The following is a 16,610-nucleotide window of genomic DNA, read 5'->3' on the forward strand; positions in this document are numbered from 1 at the left end:
AGTAACAACAAGTGATTGGGTGTGAGTGGTTCCAAATCATTTGGGTCATCTGATGTCTTTGTAAGGGGTCTGTTATCGAGTATTGATTCCACCCTACACATCATTGTAGGAAGGTTTTCATCATCGAGTGTTTGTTGGTTTAGTGTTGAATTTAAGATCTTTCTTATGCTTCTGATTTGTCTTTCCCACACTCCACCTTGATGAGAAGCTGATGGTGGATTGAAAATCCATTTGATTTGTTCTTGCATCATAGCGTCGCTGATTTTTTTTTTGTGTTCCAATTTTTTAATAGCTTCTCGTAGCTCTCTTTCTGCTCCAACAAAATTTGCTCCATTGTCTGAGCGCATGATTTTAACTTGTCCTCTTCTATCCGTAAATCGGAGTATGGCTTGAATACAAGAATCAGTGTCTAAGCTATGTGCAATCTCTATGTGCGCAGCTCTGGTTGTTAAACATGTGATGATTACTCCGTACCTCTTGACTAGGCTTCTTCCTCTTTTGACTAGGAAGGGGCCAAAATAATCAACTCCAACATTTATAAACGGTGGTTGGTTTGGTGTTAGGCGATCTTCTGGCAAATCTGCCATTTTTTGCTCACCTACTTTCGCATTGTATCTTCTGCACATTGTGCACTTTGAAATTATTTTTCTGATAGCTGAATTCGCTTGAGGTATCCAGTATTTTTGGCGTAGCTGTGCGAGCACATAGTTGTGCCCACAATGTTCAATTAGTTTATGAATGTGTTGCAATATGAGAGAGACAACATGTGAATGCTTGTATAGAATTGCAGGATGTTTAGCTTCTTTGGGCATTGCAGCTTTGCAGTCTTCCTCCAACTCTTAGTATTCCATCTTGTATGACCGGGTCAAGTTTATAGATTTGACTGTTCTTTTTAACACAAGTCTTTTTCTTTAGAGCCTTTAATTCTTCTGGAAATTCTTGCTGTTGACTGAGGCGGATAAGCTCTGTTTCGGCTTTAACTAAATCGTCTAGAGAAATTGGACTTGTTTTTAGAGTCAGTTTATACTTTTTCATGTGCTTTGTGATGAGTGATTTTTGTTCTTCTGGATTATCTTTAGTCTGACTGGCTTCTAGTTGAAATGCTTTTCTTTCATTTCTTAAGTGCAACAGTATGTCTTTAAACTTGAGGAACCAAGCCACTGCTTTCTTCAAGCGATGCCAATCTGAAAAATAGGTGATTAGTTTGTTGATGGGTTCAGTTGCTTCCTCTGTTCTTGTCACATTAAGTGCACAAGTTTTAATTTGTGGATCATCTTCAAAAAGTGAATCGTTCAGTTGATCTGGTCTTTTTGGCCACTCACGTTCTGACTTCAATAAGAAACTTGGACCATGTGACCATGTGGTGCTCCTGAGAAAGTTTTCTATGCTTAGCCCTCTAGAAGCTTGATCAGCCGGATTAAGGGCAGATGTGACGTACCTCCACTGTGAAGGTTGTGAATGATCTCTGATCACGGAGACTCTGTTGGCAACAAAGAACTTGAATCGAGTGCTTTCATTTGAGATGTATTTTAATACTGTGGTGCTGTCCGTCCAAAATGTAGATTCTTGTAAGGGCATTTAAAGCTCACCTTTAAGCATTTTGTCCATTTTTACTGCCACGACGGCTGCTGTCAGCTCCATTCTTGGAATCGTGACCTGTTTCAATGGTGCAACTCTTGACTTGCCCATCAGGAATGAACAATGCCTTTTGCCCTCTTCATTTGTTAAAATAAGGTAAGTGACAGTGCCATATCCATCTTCACTAGCATCTGCAAAATGGTGCATTTGTGCGGTCTTTATGGTTCCAAACCATGTAGGTTTGATACATCTGTTCACTTTATAGTCTGTAAGTAACTGCAAATCATCCATCCATTTTTTCCATTTCTGAATGTGTATGACTTCTACTTCTTCATCCCACCCAAATTTCTCTTTGCATAAGTTTCTTAGAATAAGCTTTGCCTGCCAGTGCTAGAAAACCAAGTGGATCATAAATTGAGCTAACAACAGACAGAATACCATGCCTTGTAGCGGGCTTGTTTTGTAACTTAATCTGAAATTTGAAACTATCCGTTTCTGTGCACCACTGGACACCCAGTGCACGCTCTGTGGGAAGGAAACTGCGGCTCAAGTCTAAGTCCTTTTGTTCATGAGCTCTGTCTTATTCTGGTTTAGACAATAAAACTTCTCTGTTGTTACTCACCCACTCAGTCAAATGAAATCCCCCTTTGAGGCATAGAGCTTGGAGGTCCGTTGCCAGCTTTATTGCTTGTTCTTCTGTTGTCACTGACCTTAAACAGTCATCCACATAGAAGTTATTGAGAACGGTGTTAACAGCTTCCTCAGGAAATGTATCACTGGCATCTTCGGCTGTTCTACGCAAAGCATAAGAAGCACAACTGGGTGAAGAAGTAGCACCAAAAAGATGTACTTTCATTTTGTGTTCTTCAAGGTCTTTACTTAGATTACCTTCAGGCCACCGTAAAAGATCAGTGTCTTTATCTGGTACTTTAACTTGGTAGAACATTGACTTGATATCTGCCATTAATGCTACTGGCTCCTTTCTGAATCTTGTAAGGACGCCAATGAGTGTGTTAGTTAGGCGAGGGCCTTTTAATAATTGCTCATTAAGTGAGATTCCCTGGTAGGTGGCAGTGCAGTCAAAGACCACTCAAATTTTATTTTTCTTTGGATGATACACACCGTGATGTGGGATGTACCACACTCTGCCTTCATTGCAATTTAGGTTTTCTTTGGGTACCTTGACAGCGTAACCCTTGTCTATAATGTCTTTCATGAAGGCTTTATAGTCTCCGTGGAAACCTGAATTTTTGCTCAGTTTTCTTTTGAGTCCAATAGTACGCTGTTCAGCAATACAGCGGTTATTTGGCATTTTAAGTGTTTCATCCTTCAAAGGCAAATTTAAACAATAGTGGCCACCTACCAGTCTTGCAGATTCTGAAGCTAAGCGCATGAACTTGATGTCTTCCTGTGACATCTCCTCCTTTTCTTCACAGTTGCGCTCTGGAAAATCTGTGTTCTACTGTTGCAGCAACATACAGTGAGGAACATAAGTATTTGAACACCCTGCGATTTTCCAAGTTCTCCCACTTAGAAATCATGGAGGGGTCTGAAATTCACATTGTAGGTGCATTCCCACTGTGAGAGACAGAATGTAAAAAAAAAAAATTCAGGAAATCACATTATATGATTTGTACAGAATTTATTTGTATTGCACTGCTGCACATAAGTATTTGAACACCTGAGAAAATCAGTGTTAATATTTGGTACAGAAGCCTTTGTTTCCAATTACAGAGGTCAAACGTTTCCCGTAGTTCTTGACCAGGTTTGCACACACTGCAACAGGGATTTTGGCCCACTCCTCCACACAGATCTCCTCTAGATCTGTCAGGTTCCGGGGCTGGCGCTGAGCAACACAGAGTTTCAGCTCCCTCCAAAGATTTTTGATTGGATTTAGGTCTGGAGACTGGCTAGGCCACTCCAGAACCTTGATATGCTTCTTACGGAGCCACTCCTTGATTATCCTGGCTGTGTGCTTCGGGTCATTGTCATGTTGGAAGACCCAGCCACGACCCATCTTCAGTGCTCTGACTGAGGGAAGGAGGTTGTTGCTCAAAATCTCACAATACATGGCCCCATTCATCCTCTCTTTAATACAGTGCAGTCGTCCTGTCCCCTTCGCAGAAAAGCACCCCCAAAGCATGACGTTTCCACCCCCATGCTTCACAGTAGGGATGGTGTTCTTGGGATGCAACTCCTCCTCCTTTTTCCTCCAAACACGGCGAGTGAAGTTTAGACCAAAAAGTTCTATTTTGGTCTCATCTGACCACATGACTTTCTCCCAGGCCTCCTCTGGATCATCCAGATGGTCATTGGCAAACTTCCGATGGGCCTGGACATGTGATGACTTGAGCAGGGGGAACCTTCCGTGCAATGCGTGATTTGAAACCATGACGGCATAGTGTTCTACCGACAGTGACCTTTGAAACTGTGGTCCCAGCTCTCTTCATGTCATTGACCAGCTCCTCCCGTGTAGTTCTGGGCTGATTCCTCACCTTTCTTATCATCTGTGATACCCCACGAGGTGAGATCTTGCATGGAGCCCCAGTCCGAGGGAGACTGACAGTCATCTTTAGCCTCTTCCATTTTCTGACAATTGCTCCTACAGTTGATCTATTTTCCCAAAGCTGCTTGGCAATTGCCCCGTAGCCCTTTCCAGCCTTGTGGAGGTCCACAATTTTGTCTCTGGTGTCTTTTGACAGCTCTGTGGTCTTGCCCATGGTAGTAGTTGGAGTCTGACTGACTGTGGGGTGGACAGGTGTCTTTAAAGAGCTCAGACAGGTGCTACTAATTAAGATTACTAAGTGGAGTAGAGGTGGACTTCTTAAAGGCAGAGTAACAGGTCTTTGAGAGCCAGAATTCTTGCTGATTGCCAGGTGTTCAAATACTTATGTGCAGCAGTGCAATACAAATAAATTCTGTGCAAATCATACAATGTGATTTCCGGAATTTTTTTTTTTTTACATTCTGTCTCTCACAGTGGGAATGCACCTACAATGTGAATTTCAGACCCCTCTATGATTAGAGAACTTGCAAAATCGCAGGGTGTTCAAATACTTATGTTCCTCACTGTATCTTCAATCTCTGTTATTGACACACGATTGATTGAATGTTTGGGCATCTTACCACTTTGTTTTGCGAGGTCATCTGTCTCTTTGTATGGTCCACCAACCACCCATCCAAGTGCAGTCTTCATGGCGTGAGATCCACCTCCTTGGCTAGGTATAATTCGTGACTGCTTGAAGATTTCTGGGTAGTTGATTCCTATTAAAAGATCAACTTCAGAGTCACTATGAGATAGACATACCTCTTTAAGATATGCCCACTTATCGATATCTTCTTGTAGTAGAATAGTTTCTCTGCTCACTGGAATGGAGATCTGTGTGAAAACCTTTGGCAAATCAATATATTCAACATCATTGAGACCACAGACTTGTAAATCTGATAAGACAGAACATTGGGTTAACATCTTTGAATCATCATCATAATTACTCATAGTTTTGAGGAATACTTGTGTTCTTCTCCCTTGTAGACTTAATTGTTTCTGGAGCCTTTCAGTGCAAATCGTTACTGTACTGCCGAGGTCTATAAAGGCATATGTTTCTACATACCTTTCATTTTTTTTGGATTTTACCTTAACAGGAACCACTTGTAGTGCGCATTCTTCTCCGGCCCCAGTAAAGGCACAAGTTCCAGTCTCGGTTTCCATTTCAGTAGATGCTGCTACACTAGCCGTAGCTTTAAATACTGCTCCACTGTCCCTTTTAATGTGCAGGATATCTGGGTGCTGTAAGGAACATGTCTGACATTTCATTCTTTCTTTACAGTTCTTACTTAGACTAGGGGGCTCCGCCCCCTGCTCGCTTCGCTCGCCAATCCCTGGTGTTGGGTAATTACAAATAGCGTGATGTATGTATGAGATATAGCATAGTGTGAAGGTGCAGATGACGCATATAGGAAGCAAAGAATAAACTGCATGGCACAGTGTAAAGATTTATTGGAAAATTTCCTTGTACACAACATTAGTAGTAAAGATGGTGTCTTGTCCTTGAATGAGTTTTCGTTGGCATGGATCATTTATAACCTTAACTATAATGTCAGATGAACGTCGAACTCGTGAGAAGGCCACATAAAGTTGTCCATGTCCAAAAACGGGCTCAGAGAGGTAGATGCCAACCTTGTACATGGTTTGTCCTTGTGATTTGTTGATGGTCATGGCAAATGCAGGTTTAATGGGGAACTGTCGCCGTTTAAGTGTAAAAGGTAATTCTAGGTCAGAACTTGGAAGGTCAATTCTAGGAATCAGAACAGTATTGTTAGCATGTGATCCTGTAAGAACTTTTGCTTCAATAACATTGTGTGTCATGGTGTTGACGACTAAACGTGTACCATTGCATAAACCTTGTTTAGTGTTCAGGTTTCTTAATAGCATGATTATTGTTCCGATATTAAGGTTAAGATTGTGTTGTGGTAATCTGGCTGGGTTAATAGTGTTCAAATATTGTAAGGGGAAATTAAGATGGTCATTGTCGTCATCAGAGTCAACTTTGTCAGAGCTTAGAAAGAGCTGTGCCTCTCCAGGAAGTAATGCAATGAATTGGTTATTTATGTGATCAACATTAATATTTTTTGGACATAATATAGTCCATTGTGTTAAAAAGGGTATTTGGTCTAAAGAGATTGTTGTTCCAAATATCTCCGTAACTAAGTCGTCGCAGATAAAGGCTTGAGGAATTGTAATAATATCTGGGTGAAGTCCATCTGTATTGGTGAGTGTACCATCTCCCAGTTGTAATAACCAATTGTTATATTCTGGATCTGGACATCGCATGTTTTGTACCAATTGTATCTTTTAAAAGCAATGCTAAATGTCCGCGTATTTTAAGGTGGACTGAACAATAGCTGAGCGCATGGCATGTGGAACAATAGCTAAGCACTGTCTAAAATCTCCTCCTAATAAAAGTACCTTTCCCCCAAAGGGAATATTATTATTCATTAACGTTTGTAGAAGTTTATCAATGGTGTTGAGTAGATAGATAGAGTAAGTGACTGGATGCCATTGTACATTCATCTATAATTAACAGTTTTGCAAGACGGATGTCACGTGCATTGTTACTGTTCATTGTCATAGTGGATACCGATGTTTCTGTGATTGGGACCGGTATTTTGAATAAGGAGTGACATGCATTTTTGGAGTCGAGACATTTTTTCTTCCGCGGTTTCAGAAGCGCGTTGTAGGCGCCGACGTGTATTGTTTTTTTTCATGCGGGTTCGTGTTTGTGGTCCCGTTACTCGAGCTGTATCGTTTTGTACCCGTGATCGTGAATTCATGACTTGTTTGTTCTTTATCATTAGTAATATGGATAAGTAATAAGGAGGATTGCACTCACTGTTAATATGGAGCCTTTTCTGTGGTTATACGGTTAATAGTTCATCATTGTAATGAGATTCACCTATGCTGTATAGTTTGAACGTGTTTTAGATGACGTATGTTTAATACGGACTGTTCGTTTCTTCGTATTATTACCCATCAGGTGTCGCACCTGTATATGTATTGTAGTCCGGTCTCTTGTTGTTTATGTATGATGTCGTTTGTCGGCGTGCGTCTTTTTAGAAGTGTGTGGAATGTGCTGTATAGTCTGTAGGTTGATTTCAGATGGGAGTTGTAGGTGAATGCTTCTATCGTAGTACAGTAATCCCTCCTCCATCGCAGGGGTTGCGTTCCAGAGCCACCCGCGAAATAAGAAAATCCGCGAAGTAGAAACCATGTTTATATGGTTATTTTTATATTGTCATGCTTGGGTCACAGATTTGCGCAGAAACACAGGAAGTTGTAGAGAGACAGGAACGTTATTCAAACACTGCAAACAAACATTTGTCTCTTTTTCAAAAGTTTAAACTGTGCTCCATGACAAGACAGAGATGACAATTCTGTCTCACAATTAAAAGAATGCAAACATATCTTCCTCTTCAAAGGAGTGCGCATCAGGAGCACAGACTGTCAGAAACAGAGAGGAAAGCAAACAGATCAATAGGGCTGTTTGGCTTTTAAGTATGCGAAGCACCGCCCGGTACAAAGCTGTTGAACGGCGGCAGCTCACACCCCCTCCGTCAGAGCAGGGAGAGAGAGAGACAGATAAAAACAAACAATCAAAAATCAATACGTGCCCCTTTGAGCTTTTAAGTATGCGAAGCACCGTGCAGCATGTCGCTTCACGAAGCAGCTGCACAGAAGGGAGCAACGTGAAGGTAACCTTTCAGCATTTTTAGACGAGCGTCCGTATCGTCTAGGTGTGCGAACAGCCCCCCTGCTCACCCCCCTCCGTCAGGAGCAGAGAATGTCAGAGCAAGAGAGAGAGAGAGAGAAAAGTAAGTTGGGTAGCTTCTCAAGCCATCTGCCAATAGCGTCCCTTGTATGAAATCAACTGGGCAAACCAACTGAGGAAGCATGTACCAGAAATTAAAAGACCCATTGTCTGCAGAAACCCGCGCACCAGCAAAAAATCTGCGATCTATATTTAAATATGCTTACATATAAAATCCGCGATAGAGTGAAGCCGCGAAAGTCGAAGCGCGATATAGCGAGGGATTACTGTATTTGATGTTTGGACTTCAGGCTTCACACATTCTATAGTTTATGCCTACATTTTGTAACATTTATTAGTAAAATATGAAAAAGTTTCTGTTTTAGCAATGTGTTTACACAGACTGTGAATTTCCCCTTGGGATTAATAAAGTATCCATCCATCCATCCCTCCCTCCGTCCGTCTGTCATCTATCTATGACTGTAGAAACGGAACACACATGAAATGCGTGTATTCCAAATAACGATCTATTATTTCCATTCTAAAACTCAAGCAGTTTAGTCACTCCCAGATAATCAAACAAGGCATGAGCTGGGAAAACTTAGTGAACGTTCTGCGACGGTGGGGGATGGAATAGCCAGCTACTTGCTGCCCGTCTTAATCGGCACATTTAGAAGACAAAAGAGAGGTGAGAACGGTTTTAAGGTGGGCCGGATCTACGAGTTTTTTCGTAGACTCTGGTAATTCTAGTGTTAAAGTAGATAGAAGCTTTTCGTGTAACTCCTCTATCTCTCTGTACGTCGCACAAAAATCTTCGAATATTTTTGCTACAATTAAGCGGTTTCCTGGAATGTCTTTAAGGGTTTCGATTTCAGTTATGAACGCGGAAAGCTTATCTTTCCTCTGACTTAAGTGATCGTTAAGATTTCTAGTTATATTTTCTGACTGATAGTCTGTACTCAGATCACTGATGATCTCACTTGAGCTCTGTTTTGACATTGCCATGACAACAGTTCGAACAAATGACAGGATGTTTCCTGATGACAATTTTGTCACAATAGGAACGTTCCAACAAAGCAGATTACTTCCTCGAAACAAGGCTTCAATGACTCAGGCAAAGGCACAACTGATAATCCACAATGTCTTTTTTTCAAGACATCTTTTTATAATATCACAGTCTCTCAAATTTTCTCAAGATACGGTGACCTTGCTTTCATTTACGATCATGCGAAGATAGTAGATAAGAGCACGGTACCTTCTGAATGATTCAGTTCTTTTTCTTCGTTGACGAGTTCTGGAGCAGAAGTGTTCTCCGTTCTGATGGTAGATTCCAATTCACGTTCAAGGCCTTCAGATGGCATAGTTTTCTGACAAAAATGTAGCTGCGTTTTTCCCAAAATTACCAAAGTTCAGCAGCTTAAACTCAAACAATGGGATTCAACAAAAGCCCTTACGCGCAGAAATGATTCCACAGACAAAATATCTTCATTTTTAAAAGTTTAGTTAAGTTTAAAGTAAAACAGTTCACACAAAAAGAAAATGGAAAAGTAAAATAGTAAAAAAAAAGGAAAATTAATGTTAAGAAAAGTTCAATTCTAATCTAAACTTAATCTTGTTATATCTCAAATCGTTACTATTTACTTAACATTTCTGAACCATATCAAAACGGTCAGAAAACTGTATGTTTATCCCATTTCTAAACTTAAAATGGGTTTATCAAGTCCCTCTTTACTGGGACCTGTTCTAAACAACAACTGAGCTTATTATCACACTGTTTCTCAGTTACAGTAAGAAGGTTCTATCTCTTGTCAACTTATAGGGGGGAAAGACTATACCATAACTTATGACTATGAAACAAATTTATATTCTATTCAAATTAAGCAAACATTAATATGAGTTTAACTCAAAACTGTTACAGTACAGTAGCCTTCCCCTAAACCATGATACTGAACAATCTTTGTTTTCAGATCTTTTGAGAGTTACTTTGAGGATCCCATGCTGTCACTCTTCAGAGGAGAGTCAAAGGGAAGCACAACTTGCAGTTGACCATCTTAAATACAGTACCTTTTCTCATGATTGGACACACCTGTCTATGAAGTTCAAGGCTTAATGAGCTGATCCAACCAATTTGGTGTTGCAAGTAATCAGTATTGAGCAGTTACGTGCATTCAAATCAGCAAACTTACAAGGATACACAAATTTTTGCACTGTCAGTTTTTCTCATTTAATTTAATTTCATACAACTAAATACTGCTTCACTAAAAATCTTGGTTCGGAAAACACCCCAGTACTCAGATGTTCCTAGGAAATGAAAGACATACCACTGTTATCTTTTTTGTTGAAAGTAGCGTAAATGATTATGCAGGCTGAGATGGGTTCCCAAACTTTTTCATATGATTATATACTAGCTGATTATCCAGTGGCTTCGCTCACTGAGTGCAAGAGAAAAAAACTAAAATGTAGTATTTATAAAATAAGTTTGTTAATTACCAATGTTATTTTTGAACAAATAAAGAGCATTTACAATAAATAGAAATTATATAAATATTAATTATTAAATAGTAAAACATTTTGATAAAAGAATTTGAAGAAGATATAAGAAGCGTATAAATTATTAAACAGTCAAACATTAACATTTAATAAGTAAAGATACATTGAGTACTACTGCAGTGATTTTGGGCACACTACCTGCTTGACAACCTTGCACTATGTGCCTGTGATTTAAGCGAAAAATTATTGTGAGAAATGTGGACGCTGCCTTTCCGTGCTTAACGGGCAGAAGGTCCAAACAATTCCCAAGTCTAATACTTAACATGAAGAGGTTGGTACATCTTTTTAGAAATAAACCCTCATTTTCTTAAAAGAATTCATCACAAAAGCAACATTGAATGTTAGGGAGTTTTAGTGACCCGAATTCATCTTAAGGGACAGTAAGTAGCCGTGCACTGCAATTTACCAAGAGAGTCCCGGTTCGATAGCGCTGATTACACTTATTCGCAAAGATTTCCACTGTCCCAGGAACCGACGGGGCACTTGAAGTGTGACAAACAGTGCGAGAATAGAGGACTCTGCCCAAAACTGCAAAGCTGTTGACCCGGAGGAAAAGCCCGACATTCCGCGCCTCCCAGCGTCCACTTTGTTCTTACGATCCCTCGCTGCTGAAGGCGGTCTCATCTTCACATTGTTTACAGCTCGGCGCAGTTAAAAAGTAGAAAGACGCAAAGCTGTTTTCTTCATCTCTTACTATCAATGTGTAGCGCGTTCCTCTTAAGTTGAATGAGGAGCCCAGCACACACAAAAATCTCCTACTCTTAGGAAAATTAATTCTATCTATAATTACGGAACCCAACCGAACCTTAGCCCCAATTTGATATCCTCATCTGGAGTTGTCTTTTTTTATGAATTTATACAAAGGAAATAATCACCCTAACATATTATAAATCAAACAAAACAATAAACACCCTTTAAATCCTTGTCAAATCTATAACAACTACACAAACCCTAATTAATATGCCACCCCCTTTAGCACTCTATAATATACTCCCCAGAAAACGGCGAAACAGCAAAGAAAGAAAGCAAGCAAGGAAAAGAAACAGAAAATTACCCTATTTACAAACAGCACAAATATATTCACAGTACTTAAACCTATATTACATCTATATACAAATATAAATTAGACACACACACACAATCCCCACACGTTCCCCAGTCTCTTTTATATTAACTTTGTTTTAAAGTCTAAATTCACACGGCCTGGGAAATCTGCAGTGAATCCAGTGATCAAGTCAGATACGTTCCGTTGACTCGTATACTGAATTTAAACGTAAAAGAAGCGATTTCACTGGCCTGGCGATGATTCCTTTGTTGAAGGAAGAAGTCCGTCTCACCTGGGTGTCTCGGTGTTAGCGTCCGTCCATGGCCGACGCCCGCACCATAAAAGCAAAGCAAAGCCGTGTGCTCTGAAGGTCCTTCTAAGTTAGCCGGCACTCCTTCTCCATGCACCCAACTGTCCTTATTACAGAGTCTCACTTGCTTTACCGCTGGCTTCTTCTTTACATTCACCTTCCCAGCTCGTTATTTAAACAGTCTTTTTTCTTCTTTTCAATATCAGTAAAATAACTCTCACATAAATAATAAGTTCCTATATTATAATATGTTCTGTGGTCATATGTAATTTCCGTTACCCATGGTCATACGTCATTTCCGTTTCAAACACGAAAAGAATTTTATTTATATAGATGTGTGTGTGTGTGTGTGTGTGTGTGTATATACATATATACATATATATATATACACATACATACAGGAGCCAGGAGTAGACGGTCTCGTTCAAGAAGTGTTTAAGTATAGAGGCCACAAGCTAGCAAGCAAACTAACAACTGTTTGTGCAGATCTGGGGACAGGAGACAGTACCACAAGATTTCAAGGACGCACAGATAGTTCACATATTGAAACGTAAAGGGGATCGCTCAGTATGTGATCATCATCGAGGCATAGCCCTATTATCTATCCCTGGCAAAATACTTGCGAACAGATTATACACGCACGTGTCCGAAAATGGTATACTGCCTGACAGTCAGTGTGGCTTCCGTCCTGGGCGTGGCACCATAGACATGATATTTGCTGTAAGACAGCTTCAGGAGAAGTGCCGCGAACAAAACAAAGATCTGATGGCTGTGTTTATTGATCTCACCAAAGCCTTTGATTCTGTAAATAGAAAATGACTGTGGCTCATTCTGCATAAAATTGGCTGTCCCACAAATTTGGTGAATATTGTCTCTTCATTTCATGATGGCATGAAAGCTTGTGTCACTGAGGATGGCAAAATGTCACAGGAAATCATGGTCACCAATGGCACGAAGCAGGGCTGCATGCTTGCCCCACTCCTGTTCAGCATCTTCTTCTCATTTATGCTTTATACTAGGGGGCTCTGCCCCCTGCTCGCTTCGCTCGCCAACCCCTGGTGTTGGGAATGACAAAGAGCGTGATGTATGAATGAGATATAGAATAGTGTGAAGGTGTAGATGATGCAAATAGAAAGCAAACAATAAAGTGTGTGGCACAGTGTAAAGGTTTATTGGAAAATTTCTTTGTACACACCGTTTAAGTGTAAAAGGTAATTCCAGGTCAGAACTTGTAAGGTCAATGAAGATGGTCATTATCGTGATCAGAGTCAACTTTGTCAGAGCTTAGAAAGAGTTGTGTCTCTCCAGGAAGTAATGAATGACTTGGGTATTTATGTTTTCCACATTAATATTTTTTGGACATAATATAGTGCGTTGTGTTAAAAGGGGCATTTGGTCTAATGAGATTGCTGTTCCAAATCTCTCTGTAACTAAGTCGTCGCAGATAAAGGCTTGAGGAATTGTAATAATATGTGGCTGAAGTCCATCTGTATTGGTGAGTGTACCATCTCTCAGTTGTAATAAGCAATTGTTATGATCTGGTTCTGGACATCGTATCTTTTTTACTAACTATCTTTTGAAAGCAATGGCAATTGTCTGCGTATTTTAAGGTGCACTGAACAATAGCTGAGTGCATGGCATCTGGAAGAATAGCTAATCACTATTTAAAATCTCCTCCTAATAAAAGTACCTTTCCTCCAAATCGAATATTATTATTCATAAACGTTTGTAGAACTGAATGACAATGATTGCAAATGACATTCATTAATCGGAATGAATTTTTCCGGGGTATGTTTTGCTTGTGCCGTTTGAGAGGCGCGTTGTTGCATGTGTAGTATTTGGGACGTGTTGTTTTGGAGCTGTAATCGATTTGCCTGTGCTGTGTGAGACGCCCGTTGTAGCCTTCCTTGCCGTTAACGTATGTCTGAGACGGGAGGTGTTTCGTTTTGAATCCGTGCCTGTTGCGATGCAGCACTTTGATTGATAGTTTGCGTCATGTGGATCCAGGATGTAGATTTGTGCATATTTGCATTGTTGATTTGTTTCAGGGTGCACTGTTCCAATGCGATGCAGTATTTGTGCACATATGGGAAAGCAGTATGGGCCATTGCCTTTTGGTGGCCTGATATTTACTAAAAGCAAATGAACTATTGTAGGATCTAACGCAGTTCATAAAGTTTTTACTTTTAGGTACATCGTTAGTTAGAAGCTGTAGTTGAGCTTTGCGTTTTTGGAGTCGAGACATTTTTTCTTTTAGAAATATGGATAAGTAATAAGAAGTATTGCACTCACTGTTAATATGGAGACTTTTCTGCGGTTGAACGGTTAATAGTGCCTTATGGTAATGAGATCCACCTATGCTGCATAGCCGTCTATTTTGTTGTTTCTTTCATGTTCGTGTGTTTGTTCCTGTTATCCTTTCCTTTTCGTTTTGTACCCGTGACCGTGTATTCATGACTTGTTTCAATATGTTTCCTTTTCTGCAGTTGAACGGTTAATAGTGCTTTATTGTAAGGAGATCCACCAATGCTGACACCTATGCTGTCTAGTGTGAAGGTGCTGACGTTCACTTTAGAATATGTGGCTTTGGGTGTGACTTCTTATGGATGTGTTTGGGGGGGGGGGGGGGGGTTGTTGAGGATTGTTGTTGCGCGAGCGTCTTCTTTCTTTTTGTGTTCCTGTGTCTTGTTGAATCCCCCTCTTTGTGTGTGTCCCGTCCCTCGCTTGTAGGGTCTGTGGGGTGGTTTTGTGTTCTTTTTTTTGTGTTCCATGGGCTTGTTGAATCCCCCTCTTGGTGTGTGTCCCGTCCGGTGCCTGTAGGGGGGGGGGGGGGTGCCTTGCTGTTGTGTGCGAGCCTCTTTTTTTTTTTTTTTTTTTTTTTTCGGGTCTAGTTTCGTGTGCAATGTGTTTCGTGCTTTTCCTGCGTTTGACTTTGCGCCTCATTTCTCCTTTTTGTATGTGCTCACTCCTTTTTTCTGTGGTCTTGTCCGCCACTCGCGGCCCCTCATCCGCCTTTGTCGCCCTCTTTTCTCCGCCTTTCTCCGACTCTCGCGGACTCTTTTTGCGCCTGCGCAGTACGTCTTTTTGCAGCTACGGCCCATGGCCGGATGTGCCTGCGTCCATCATCCGGTTTAGCATTCTCGGTTAGTAATATGGATAGCTTTCAAAGATTGCAACATTGATATTCCAGTACAGTTCAGTACAAACGGTGACATCTTCAATCTTAGCCTCTTACGGGCCAAGTCCTAAGTCCATAATGCTATCATACATGACCTCCTATTTGCTGATGATTGTGCTCTCATGGCTCATTCTCTGGATGACCTACAGGGCTTGATGAATCGCTTTGCCAGTGCAGCCAATGTTTTGGTCTCAAGAAGACAGAAGTCATGGTTCAGGCATCTTCCAGTAGTCACCTCCAACAACAAGCAGTGACTGTTGATGGGACAGCACTTGTATATGTAGACAAGTTTACTTACCTAGGCAGTATCCTGAGCAGTTCTGTGGGCAATGACCACGATATTTCTGCAAGACTCGCCAAAGCCAGCGCATCTTTTGGTACATTTTCAGAATATATATAAAGAGAGAGAGAGAAAGACAGAAAAACGATCATGGTAGAAAGTAATAATGAATTCGTAAAACAGTTATTTTCATCTACAGGGATGCTTTTTGTCTTGCCATTTTTCATTTGTTGCTAATGTTTCTGTTTTTGCATAGGTATTCGTTCAGTCAGTTTCTATGAGCACATTATCACTGTTGGCACAGGTCAAGGTTCACTGCTCTTTTATGATATCCGAGCACAGCGCTTCCTAGAAGACCCAGATGGTGTAGGTTGCAATCATAAGCGTATGCCTGGGGAAGGAATCCTGAAGCTGACAACAGGCAGAGGTTGGTTGGTGAGTATTTCTGAACAGAATCCTTATGCAACAATGTAAAAATAATGTTGGACCATGTTCGTCAATTTTTTTTTTCTTCTCTCACTAAGAGAGAAGAGGTCAACTTGACCTTTACTATGGTATCATTTTATAAGATGCTGGCTGTCAGTCTGTCCACATGAAACAACTCAGCATTCCTGTGGACCAATTTTTTTGAGATATGGCACACTTATTCTTCAGAGAAATTTGTTTCAACAGTTCAGTTTTAGTTCAGATATCTCAAGCAATCATGCTGTGCAAAGTTTAAAATTACAAAATATCCCATTAAAAAGCATTGGTGAATTTGCAAACTCATCCATCTTAAAATTGAAAAAATGTTCTTTGTGACTTCAACTAGGAATTCGTTTACTGTTTCAGTTTTACCTTGAAAGTTGTTGCTTGAGCTTGTATATTTTGCATATTTTCCTGTTTTACTTGTCTGGCAGATCCTTAGATTCCCATTACAAGTGAGTCAAATACCAGGTAGAGGATTTGCGCACACAGCTCACACAGTAGTGGTCTTCTGCTGCTGCTTTTAGGTACACTGACTATTAGATTAAAATAGCAAGGTAATAAATGCAAGGGGAAGCAATTTTGTGAGCATGAATTGATTGAAAAATATTATCTGTAGATTATTTTTGTAAAGACCCAATGTTATCATCCTGTAACTAAATCGTGCTGGAACTAATTAATAACATGGGAAACGTGCAGCTGCCCTAGCTGCTGTAAACTTAGAATGTGTTTAAAAAAAGAAAGTGATGTTGGGAAATGGGAGGTTTCAGTGGCTTAAGCCCCTCGTTCTCTGGCATCCAGCCCCTGATCTTTCAGTCCCAGATATACACGAACAATTGTGGCAAGTCCCTGATAATTTATATGATTTTAACAAATTACTGTGTTTTAAGTAATATTAA

At 40.4% G+C, this 16,610-nt stretch overlaps 1 protein-coding gene across 1 annotated transcript in view; it reads left to right on the forward strand.

The window, feature by feature from the left end:
* Positions 1-16,610, forward strand: part of dcaf12 (DDB1 and CUL4 associated factor 12) — a 96,864-nt gene that overhangs the window by 76,550 nt on the left and 3,704 nt on the right. Inside the window, exon 7 of the mRNA XM_028792381.2 lies at positions 15,503-15,681. Coding sequence (XP_028648214.2) covers positions 15,503-15,681 — 179 coding nt within the window. The remainder of the gene's footprint in view (positions 1-15,502; positions 15,682-16,610) is intronic.

Source organism: Erpetoichthys calabaricus, chromosome 7 (genome assembly GCF_900747795.2).
Source record: "Erpetoichthys calabaricus chromosome 7, fErpCal1.3, whole genome shotgun sequence".
In the NCBI taxonomy this organism is placed as follows: domain Eukaryota; kingdom Metazoa; phylum Chordata; class Cladistia; order Polypteriformes; family Polypteridae; genus Erpetoichthys; species Erpetoichthys calabaricus.